The sequence below is a fragment of the Trichoderma citrinoviride genome (assembly GCF_003025115.1).
Source record: "Trichoderma citrinoviride strain TUCIM 6016 unplaced genomic scaffold BBK36scaffold_11, whole genome shotgun sequence".
Lineage (NCBI taxonomy): Eukaryota > Fungi > Ascomycota > Sordariomycetes > Hypocreales > Hypocreaceae > Trichoderma > Trichoderma citrinoviride.
The window spans coordinates 567674-578630 of record NW_020194719.1 but is presented as its reverse complement, the minus strand read 5'-3'; the positions used below and the strand labels follow the sequence as shown (position 1 = coordinate 578630).

The 10957-nt window shown below is 53.5% G+C and overlaps 3 protein-coding genes across 3 annotated transcripts; 2 read left to right on the top strand and 1 right to left on the bottom strand.

Moving 5' to 3' along the window:
* Positions 1-497: 497 nt before the first annotated feature.
* BBK36DRAFT_1170779 (MFS general substrate transporter) lies at positions 498-2311 on the top strand (the record flags this gene model as incomplete). Its single annotated transcript, XM_024895490.1, has 5 exons — positions 498-753; positions 842-863; positions 961-1182; positions 1272-1832; positions 1912-2311. 5 exons carry the CDS (start codon positions 498-500, stop codon positions 2309-2311), a joined length of 1461 nt encoding a protein of 486 aa, XP_024747527.1.
* Positions 2312-3002: 691 nt separating this feature from the next.
* Positions 3003-4382, bottom strand: BBK36DRAFT_57872 (hypothetical protein; the record flags this gene model as incomplete). The annotated part of the gene is made up of 1 exon (XM_024898292.1): positions 3003-4382. One exon carries the CDS (start codon positions 4380-4382, stop codon positions 3003-3005), a length of 1380 nt encoding a protein of 459 aa, XP_024747526.1.
* A 3489-nt stretch (positions 4383-7871) lies between these two features.
* BBK36DRAFT_1170777 (hypothetical protein) lies at positions 7872-9867 on the top strand (the record flags this gene model as incomplete). The annotated part of the gene is made up of 5 exons (XM_024895489.1): positions 7872-7890; positions 7931-8166; positions 8251-8435; positions 8499-8893; positions 8978-9867. 5 exons carry the CDS (start codon positions 7872-7874, stop codon positions 9865-9867), a joined length of 1725 nt encoding a protein of 574 aa, XP_024747525.1.
* Between the last annotated feature and the right edge of the window lie 1090 nt (positions 9868-10957).

Genomic DNA, 10957 nt, shown 5'->3' with positions numbered 1-10957 from the left:
ACCTCGGCTGTCTCTTCATACCTACCAAACATGCTATATATCCATCCCACACCAGGCTTGCCCTTGCTTGCTTCCTCCTCCTCCAAGCAAGAAGCCTTTCACAAGCACCAGTTATGCCATCTTCTCGTTCAAATTCGACGTTTTGTCCGGCAGCCCTCCATGAACCAACCTGCCAGCTGGCCAGCCGCTCGCCCGCCCTTGCACTCACCCACCGGCCTGCATGCTGAACCAAACACCCAACTCTTATTTTCATCTGATCTTCCGTTTGCTTGTGGCCCCAATGAATGGACTGTTGGGAGACGAAGAATATTTTTCTGTTTGCCAGCTTGTTCGGTCCTTTCTTTTCCTTCTTCTCAACACACAGTGGCTTCTTCCATCTCAACCCCCTGAGCTCAAGGACAGTCCCCCTTGACGTCCCTCATTTTGGCCTTTTTTGATCATCAAAAAGAAACAAAGAAATAAAAAAAGACAAGAGGAAACGAGCAAGTTTCATCAAGATGACAATATTCAGTCTCGAGAAACCGAGCCTCGCTGCTCAGGAGCCTCTTCCACTGGAAGCCCGCATCATCAACATCCCGCCCATCACTTCCACGATCGAGGGAGGTCTCAACTCGCCGGTAACTTCTTTTGCTGCGAGCGAGGAGACTGTCGTTGCTCAAGAAGATGGAACTTCCGCTGGGATTGTTCCAGATGGTGGACTCCGGGCTTGGTTGGTTGTTTTGGGCGGATTCTTGGACTTTACCATTGCTTTTGGTGAGAACCCTTCCCCCCCAATTGCTACCTAGTATATACTCATTCTGAACTCAATCCCCCCCAATCTAACACATCTTTTGTTGCCCAGGACTTGTCAACTCTTTTGGTACGTTCCAAGCTCGCTATGAAACCGAGTGGCCTTGGCTCTCCACCTCGACCATCACCTGGATCGGCAGCATCCAAGTAAGTCAAACCCCCTTTAAAAAGAACAATTCCACCCATGTCTAACTCATTCTCCCCGCAGCTCTTCATCCTCTTCCTCGGAGGCGCCGTCGTCGGCCCCATCTTTGACAGATACGGCTCCCGCGCGCTCATGTTCTCCGGCACCGCCGTCTGCCTGCTCTCCTTTATTTGCTCCAGCTTTGCTGCTCAGTACTACCAGTATCTCCTGGCTCAAGGAATCCTGCTCGGAATTGGAAATGCGCTGCTGTAAATCAAACCCATCTTCTCTCCTCCTCTTCTCATCACAACAGAACAACGTGGTCGATTAGACTAACACCGCGAATCAAAACCAACAGCTTCTACCCAGCGACCGGGGCCATCTCAGAGTGGTTCAACCACAAACGAGGCCTCGCCCTAGGCATCGCCCTCTCGGGCTCCTCCGTCGGCGGCATCTTCTGGCCCATCATCATCAACAAGCTGTTCGACTCCGTGCCAGCCCCCTGGGTCCACCGCATCATCGCCCTCATCTCCGTCCCCGTCCTGCTCATCTCCTGCTTCCTCGTCCGCGAGCGCAAAGCCACACTCGCCGCCGTCATTATCATTACCGACGCCGAGGCCAACCTAAGCGGCAGCAGCGTCAAGCCAACAGACAAGAACAGGGACGAAAGCAAGGCGGAAGAGCGCAACCAGAATTCCTCCGGCATCCGCGACGCCGTCTGCGAGCGCCGCTTCGCAGCGCTGTGCCTCTCGCTCTTCTTCATCTACGGCGGCATGCTCATCCCCTTCTACTACATCCCGCTCTTCGCCATCGAGCACGGCCTCGGCGCGACCATGGCCAACAACCTGCTGGCGATTGGATACGCCGGCTCCGTCGTCGGCCGCGTCGGCAGCGGCTGGATCGCCGACCGCTTCGGCCGGTGAGTCCCTCTTCCCCCCCTCCCCCGTTTTCTCCATCTTTCTCTGGTCCCAACTGACGAAAACTTATTCCATCAACAGCTTCAACGTCTTATTCATAATGGCCCTCCTCACAGCCACAGTCACCTTCTCCTGGGCCAGCATGACCTCCTCCGCGGCTATGACCGCCTCCGCCCTCCTCTTCGGCCTCTTCTCCGGCGGCCTCATCCCCCTCGGCTCCGCCTGCGTCGCCCAGACCACCCCCGCCGACAGCATGGACCGCATCGGCCTGCGCATCGGCCTCATGATGGCCTTCGCCTCGTTCGCCGCCCTCTCCGGCGGGCCCGCCAGCGGCGCCATCAAGGACGCCTCTGCCGCCTCCGACGACGCAGCCTGGCTCGCCGTCTTTTCGTTTTCTGCCGCCCTCACGCTGGCCGGCGCGGGGATGCTGCTCGGGGTCCGGTTTTGGTGGAGGCCTTTTGGGGACAAGGCTGTTTTCTAAACTGTCTAATTTCTAATCCTCACTCTTGGCTTGGGTTCTCCTTGGCAGGAGAAGAAAGAGTGTCGACTTTGTGTAGACAAAGTTCTGGCGAGAGTCTGCACTTGACTGACTGCATGTTGTTTCTGGCGTTGGAGGATTCATGAAGAGGTAAAAGACAGTCTCGATATAACTGTCATAGAGGCGTTTGGGCTACACAGGTTTGGCACTGTCCGCTTACAGCTGTATGCTAAGGAAATAAAGACCTAAGGGCAAACAAGGTTTGTTAATGAGATAAAGACATAATGAAATTCTACGGTATACACCAAGATAATATTATCATGGACATAGAGCCCAACTCTTTCAACTAAGCATGGCATCCTTCCACTGCGTCGTCATCGGAACCCTCACCGTGACCAGGTAACGAGAGAAAGTGCCTGCAATGTGGTGTCTATTAAGGTACAATCTGAGACTACCTGATATAGTCCCTAACCCGTATAGAAGTACAAAAAAAGAAACAAGGCGCTGAACTGTTTCATCTCGCCATGCGCAATCATCCCGAACAGGACAGTGTAATAGAGAGCGTTGATGGCGTGGTACTCGAGGACATCATTCCTTCCAGTTCTAATTCTTGGACCGCTTCGCATTCCATATTTCAAAAGCAAAGGAAAAGCAAACAGTGTCATAGGATGAGAGAGAGAGGCAACACATCGACTCACTTCTTCCGGCCTTTTAGTGGTTTCTGAAGTGGTGAGTAGTCCTGGACAAATTGTGCATCCTCCAAGCATTCCGTAACAACCGGGTTGATGAAGATGTGGTGCTGGAGCCCGCCTTTGAAGATGATTCTCATAAAGTTCACCCTAAAGTAGAGAGACCAGTTATCGATCTTGGCAACTTGACTGCCCAGCCTCAGCTTGCACCGGTAACCATACTCGGCTTGTCCGTCGTCGGTACGCAGCGAGGCGGGCACATGCTCGCCCTTTTCGGGGATGTAGAGAGCAGTAGAGTAGAATGGGCCGACGCCCCTCTCGAGGGAGGTCACTACACTGACCAGGCTCTCTCGCAGATTCCGGCGGTGCTTTCTGGAGACCGACTTGGCGCTCAGCTTGGCCAGTTCTCTCATGCGGTCGGCCAGCCTTTGCGGATCGTACTGAAGCTGGAATGGCTCGCCCGTCTCTTCCAGATGGTTCCGCGACGCCTCAAAGATGAGGGCGATGCATCCGCCAGCGTTCGACTGGATCTCAACGTCGTCGCTATCGAGCTGGTCCACAAACGCATCCATGGCCGCGTCGGCATAATCTGAGAAGTCGGCCACATGGCTGGCGACAAAGCACCATCCTTGCAGAGCGGCTGCGACGATGACGACGTTATCATGTGCGTCGATATGCTCTCCGTCGGTGCGCACAATCTCGACGAAATATTCCATTACCTCCAGAGCAGCCTCTTCCAGGCCACCAGCATAGAGCACCGTCACACAAAGTGCGTATATCGCGTAGACGCGACAATCGTCGTCATCATCGTCCATCATGATCTGCTTGAGGATCCTTTGCGCCCCGTCGTAAATCTCGAGAGTGTCAACCGTGCCAACTGTGAGGACAAAGGCCTGCAGACTAAGCAGTCGCTCCTTGGCCGTAGCGGCACGATTGGCGTCGTGAAGGAACAGCTCAGCGAGCTCACTCGCGGCATCATCCAGCCAGAGATGGGTGTCGGCAGTATATTGGTGCCGAATCTTGTTGATGTAAAGCCCGAGGGAGTGTTCGCGCATCTCGCCGTTGTTGCGTTTTCGGTCTTTGATGCTATTGACAAATGCGCTGATGTCGAAAACATGAGTATCGGCCTCGTCGGTCGCTTCTTCACCAGATCCGCCAGAGTAGACACTGGATGCCATGTCGTCTAATTCGAAGTCGGCATCTTCGTCACTAACATCGGATGTAGCGCGGCTCTGTGCAGCGGAATGGCTCGGGGATGTCAGCAGCGAAGGCAGCGGAGAGCCTCGCGGCGTGCTAGCACCCGACGCACGACCCGATTTGATGGCCTTCTTGGAGACTGTCTTCCCGTTGCCCTTAAGGGCCTTGACTCGGGCGTGGTTCATCATTTTGTATGGCGCACTTGTTGGACAAGGAACTTGCCGGTTGTATTTGAAAGGTAAGGGAAGGAGAGAGAGAGGATATTCGGTTGTAGCGAGGTTGCCTAGGTACTATGCGGCTTCTGTTGGCCAGGCGGCCTCCAAGCTAAGACGTCGACGATTGACCAAAAGTCGCCGGTGTCCAAGGTCCAATGTAGGGAAACGTCTGGGAATCAAACGTGCCGCTCGTCCCGGTCCTGCAGCCCTTGGTGGCCGGTCTCAGTTCTCCCCTTCGAGTCGCTGGGAAGCACAGACTGTCGTCACGTCGGTTTGCGCTTTGGTCTGGATGAGCCAAGATTGTGTGCGAGAGCGTCAAAGGATGAATTGATGGGGTTGTGAAAGAGTAGACCGTCCATCAGAATCGAGAGCTGGGAAGCAGGAAGCAGATATCGGAGAGCTGCAGCGCTGAAAAGGCGAGCGTCGGAAGCGCAGGGACGACAGCGTGACGATGAAGGTGAGAGAGTCGGGAAGCACAGCTGACGCAGGGTTGGAAGGGAGGAAGAAAGGCAGCAGGACAAAGACAAGGTGAGGCCAGAGAAATAAAATAGAAACAAGGCGAGTGGTTCGGTGGCGTTCGCTTTGTGGGCATGACCGGCTCACAAGCTTCGTCCTCCCATGTCGACGCTACCTGAAAAGTGGTCTCCGCTAGGCTGATCGGGGCAAGTAGCAGGTAGCCGGTACTTGCTTAGGGCAAGGACCACGATCGCCGCCAGACATGTGAGAAGCTGCAAGTCGAGCTGCAGCGTCGGGGCGTGTACCGGTACCTACCTACTTATATGTCGTACAACTACAGCTTCATTGAAACTGGACGGTTGTTTCTGCTACTTTCTATGAACCTATGTCGGAGCATAACAGCTCTGTAACTGCTTGGTGCTTCATCTACAAGAATGTTGAGCCACGTTTGATTTGACGCTGCCACGCCTCGGCCTTCCGCGCTTTTCCAGGAGATGGTCGGCCATTTGCTGTTCTCTAAACCACTGCTGGTGGTTGATGACGCTGGTATTACCGGGCAGAGGCACAGAGCTCCAGGGCTGTCAGCAAGTAGCGATACCTCCGCTGGCCTCGGGTGCCCCATCGCCCCAGCCAAGTTCGGGTGACTCCGCAAAGCGACGCGGCATCATCCCTGCTGGTCATGCGTCATTGCTGTAGCCACTTTAACGCGCAATCGTCAAGATAAAGCCGGTTTGTTGTTGAGTCTGGGCTGATATTTATTCCTTCATGAATCCAGCTTACGAGTGATTTATTCCAGTTCGGTTTACTTCTATTCTGGTGACCCAGCAGAGGTGATGCCGATACATGCCCGTTCGCTTCGCTTCTCTGCTCCCCTCTCGCGCCACATCTTCACGCGCCCCGAGCTGCAACTGCGATTCGTTTCCCGGCCGAGGCTTTGCCTATAGAAAAGCTCCTATGCAATGCGACGGAGCTGCATACAGCAATACAGCTGGCGCACTCGACCAACAGGCAGACGCCTTGTTTGATTTGCCTGGCGGGACCGCTCTTGGGAATTTGGGCATCGGGTCAGCAGGCCGTCATATCCCGAAGGCGTGAACTCGAGCTAGCTCAAGGACGCTGAAGGGGAGGAACTTTTCCGGACAGCCTCACTGGACCCTTGTTGAGGATTTGCGAAACTAACACCCACCTGGCCGAAGCTTAAAGAGAGCGCATTTGTCTTCTTCTCAACAAAGTCGATACGAGACTTTCGCATCCGCCTGGCCTCTGCTCAAACTGAATCTTTGCCCGGAGCAACCGTGATGAAGAGCTCACTCGGCATGGCGAGGTCCCCCCCACCTCTCATTGCAGACCCTGCATCAGCCTTCTGCAGATATCCAGTGAATATATACCTAGTATTGACTGGGCACAAAAGACGGTCGACGTTTTCCTTTCGCCATCGTAAGCCCAGAGTAAATAAGACTTGTCTTTCCAATAGCAGTTCGACTCAACAGGCTCCCTGTGGATCCGACTTGTATTACTTGTATCCCTTTAACACGAACAGACCCCGATGGAACACAATTGTAAAGCAAGAGCCTGGCTGGCGCGCTAAGGCAAAGTAAACGCAGCTGCTGCAGCTGACCTGCAACCCGTCGCGGCCCGTTAATTGGCACAGCAAGGCCTCGGCGGCTGCCTGTATCTGTACCTGCTTGAGAGACTGCGGGTACACGACCAGCGCCATCGGTAACTGTGCGAGGCTTGTACTGCTACTGCGGCTCGTCCGATTTGGAGGTCGTCAAGGCACTGCAGCGAGTTCCTCCACGGCGGCCACGCAAAGCTGCAGAGACCCGCAGTCTCGATGACGGCGGCGTTGCAGTTCGTGGACTTAAGGACTTATGTAGTACTTGAACCGTCCTCATCGTCGAGTGCTTTCTTTTTCTCCGTCTTCCTGGTGTATCAGGCTTCGGTGAGGTGGTGGATGCCCATCTCTAAACGCTACCTTAGCACTTACCTAGTAGTACCTTAAGAAGCTCCATCTGTCAGTGACATGCTCGTACCGGTACCCCAGTCTCCGCACTCGGCTGCTCAATAGAGCCCCGCCCAAGCTACGATAAGCCCTCCCATCGCGGGGCTTACCTTATCGCTGCCTCCACTGCTTCTGCCTGGGGCTGCCTGCAAGGTGTGCTCGGTACTGGCGTCTGCTGTCGACTGTCAGACGCCTCGATGTCCAGGGCGAGTACCGCTACCGTCAAGGTGACTGCGCTCTCCATTCATGCCCGGTCCTTTTCCTTCCATCTCTGCATGCAGCGTCTCTGCTGTTGCAATCCCTCGTTACAAGTACCTTGCATGTCCAGCTGGCCCGTCGCCATTTTATACGTCAACCCTGCCTCATCCTGCTTGGAGCGTCTCATGTCCCAGACGGCGCGCACCCAGTGGAACAACAGCCCCTTGAACTCCCCTTGGGCACGGCGCCAAACCGACAACCGGACAGTGAGGATACCCAAGCCGTTGCGCCCCGGCCCTGTACCTGCTCGATACCCGCTCGGTACCTGTACCTCGACTTTCACGTTCAGCGCCTCGGTTCCATCCAAGGCACTGTATTTTAGACTCCTGGCCGCTGTTGAACAGCGCCCGAGTGCTTTAACTTCTGAGGCCGTGGTGACTCGAACCCCACCCATTCCTTGACTTCCGAACCTCGACCTTCTCTCCCCCTCCTGACAAACAGCCTCCCGCTTCTCCTTCTCTTCTCTCTTTAACCTGCTTCATCCCTTTTGCGCCTGCTTCTTCTTCTTCTTCTGTATCGACCGGCTCGTGCACGCTTCGAGTCCTTTCCCGCCTCTGCATCTGGCCGTCCGCGAGAAGAAGCAGACCGGCGAGCCTCCCTTCCCTTGCCAGGCCATCGACAGCTTGGATCCGCCCCGACTTGGCCCTCGAACTGCAGCCTAGCCGGAGCTACTCCTCGATTTCGACCGATTCTACACTTGCCAGACGACGTTCAAGACACATCAAGCGATCCGAACAATATTCGTCATGGCCTCTCCCAACGAAGGTGACGTCCCCCCTCATCAAGCTGCGTCGCAACACTTGAGGCCCTCCAAAGCTAACTTGTGATGCAGCCGTGGTCAACCTAACGGCCATAGATCCGCCTGATTGGTTTGCCTTTCCAGTTCGCCGCCTCTTGCTTGACTCTTCAAAGACAGTGGCCTCCATTGGCCGCATGAGCAGCAGAAATGGCGACTATACAGCCAAGGACAGCAACGGTTGGATGGAATCAGCCGTCATGTCCAGAAATCATGCCACACTTCTTTTTGATCCCCAAGCTCAGGTATGACATGCACACAAACAAGGATACACGCCTCCGTTCTCTAGACGACCGCTATGGTCAGGACCCAGACTAATTCGATTGCAGAGGGTTTTTATCAGAGACGTCGGCTCTCTCCACGGGACCTTTTACAACGAAACACGACTTCAGAAGCACCAATCTCAGGCCTTGAAAGACGGCGACATCCTCCAGTTTGGCATTCCCATTGCTAGAGGATCAGATACATGCCCTCCTTGCAAGATGCGAGTTAGCGTCGAGTATAGGCCCCAAAGGTATGCTTCTCCTCATGTTTCAGTTCGTTTGCTCTGAAGCGGTTTCATCTAACATGTCAACAGCTCCATTCAAGGCCCAACTGTCTTTCGAGTGCCCGATGATAGCGACGAAGAAAGCGAGGAAGAGTACATTGCGGATGAAAACATCCGATGGAGTACCAAAATTCTCCGGGATAACGGTATCCGTCCAGCCAAAAACTGCATTTCTCGAAACCCCATAATCACTATCGACGAATCTGACCACGAGATGGACTCGCCAGCGCCTGAAACCGAAGAGCAGACAGCCTCCGCCAGGTCTGTCCAGGACCACATGACCGACAATACTGGCTCAGACAATTCTCTCTCGGGTAATCATACTCCTCCAGAGACGATCGATATTCCAGACGACATTTCAGATGACGATCCCATGTTTTACGAGGACGAGTACGACGGTGACGAGGTGACTGATTATGATGATGGTGAGTGTTTCTTTTCTTTCGCTTCATGAGACTTCAGAGAGATACTTTCTTCGAATTCACCTTCTGACAACTGTTCTGCATTAGATCACTCCTCACTGGGAGACCCTTCTCCTCACGACACTCTGGGTGGAAGCTTCTTGGACAAGAGCCACGATGTCTCTCGTCCCGATGCTACTGAGATCCACGAGGCTGAAGTATATGATCGGTTCGAGAATGACTGCCTTCCTCCGATCTTGAACATCTTGCCCGCGAATGCTGCCTCTGCTCCAAAGCAGAATCTACCCAGTGTCCATCTACCCTCTCTGTTCGATTCCTTCCGATCGCAGGAGATTTTGTCAACTGAAACCAATATTCCAAGCGACCCAATCGCTGAGACGGAGAGCTCAAACGAGTCCGCAGCGCTCCCTGAACGGGATTGGCCAAATTGGCCCAAAGATGTTGCGGAAAGCCGAGCGACGGAATCAAGTCACCTGCTGGACTCGGGAGCCAAGTTCCTTGAGACTCCCTTGAACGAGCATATCTATACAGAGCCTGCAGCCGAACCTCCTCTTGAATTGGACGAGACTTCCGCCTATCAATTCCAGGTGACCAAGACTTATTTCCAACAGCAGCAGCCTCAGCAGCAGCAGCAGCAGCAGCATGCTGAGTCCAGCAGCGCAGACTCGAGTGGTGGCCAGTCTGCAGAGCCGCAGGAGCGATCATCTCCGAACAAGCGCAAGGCTGAGGAGATTTCCGAAGTAACAGTTGAGGAGATTGCATTCGCTCGACCCATTCCGGTTCAGGACTCGTCTTCGCCCTCTTTGAGGCCCAGAGCCCTTGATGCTGAACTGGCCGTTTCTCCAGCCGCCGCCGAGTCCGCAGCCGAGGGACCGCAGGTAAAGCGACTGCGCAAAGCTGCCGAGATATTCGGATACGCCGCACTTGGAGGAGTCGCCGTCATGTCTGCTTTGATTGCCACTGCTCCAACGCTGTAAACGCTTGTGGGCTGTTGATCTTCGAAGAGTTGTTATCTTCTTTCTCTGACTCCCTCTTTTCTTTTGTTCTTGATATGACCTTGTGTTTCGTCGACCCCCTGTTTGCTTGACGAAGTCGGAATGTTTTGACTTGGTCTCGAGTTGTCCTCTGTTGGCGTTGCGGTATACGAGTTTACTATTTGCAGACCACTTGTGAGGCTGGCCGCCATGGATTCATCTGACTATCAGCCTTGTTTAGTCTATTGGACATGGATTGGACTCCGCTTGATGGTAGCTTCTTTACCTTGTCCCTTACTTTCATGTATTTTCGTTTGTTATCTGAGAACCTGTGGTTACGATCTCTTCTTTACCCGGCATCTCCTAAGGGTGACATTGACTCGTCTTTTATGTAACAGGGACTATAAGGAGGGATTAACTTTATACCCAGAAGGGATAGTCAATAAATTGAATCCGTTTTTTCTTTTGTCTTCTCGTCACTCTGTGACACTCGCGTCCTGTAACCTCTCGATTGGTGTGCCCCTGCTTGGTGTCGAAAGAATCCAGATGCCGTTACAACTGATACTTGCCTCGACCACCTGAGGCCCGTCGTACTTGTTCTTATATCTTGGCAAAAAGGCATCCATTGCGTGGACATTCCTCAAACAGTCGAATCGTGTTACTGAGTACACAAGAAGAGAGAAGAAAGAAAAAAAAGAAAGAGTAACATTCCTGAATCTCCGACAAACGCAAGCTTCTCGCCCAATCACAGCCTCCTCATTACGGAACATTTTCGTCAGCGCTGTAATACCGGTGGTACGCCCCCCCCTTTTCCCAATTGTTCCAAGGAGGGGGAGGAGGGGGGCAGCTGAAGCTGTTGGAGGGAAATTTTTCCTTCTTCTTTTTTTTTCCCCTCTTTCTCTTTTCTTTCCTTTGGACGATATATTCGAGTTTGCATAACCTGCTTGCCCTTTTTGTGTTTTTTTTTTTTTTTCTTTTCCTGTTTCTCTTTTGGATGGTACTATTATCTTCGTGGAGAGAGGAATGAGGAATGAGGATTCGATTAAACTCTGTGTGCTCTCTTGTTTGTATTTCTTCTTCTGCTGCTGCTGCT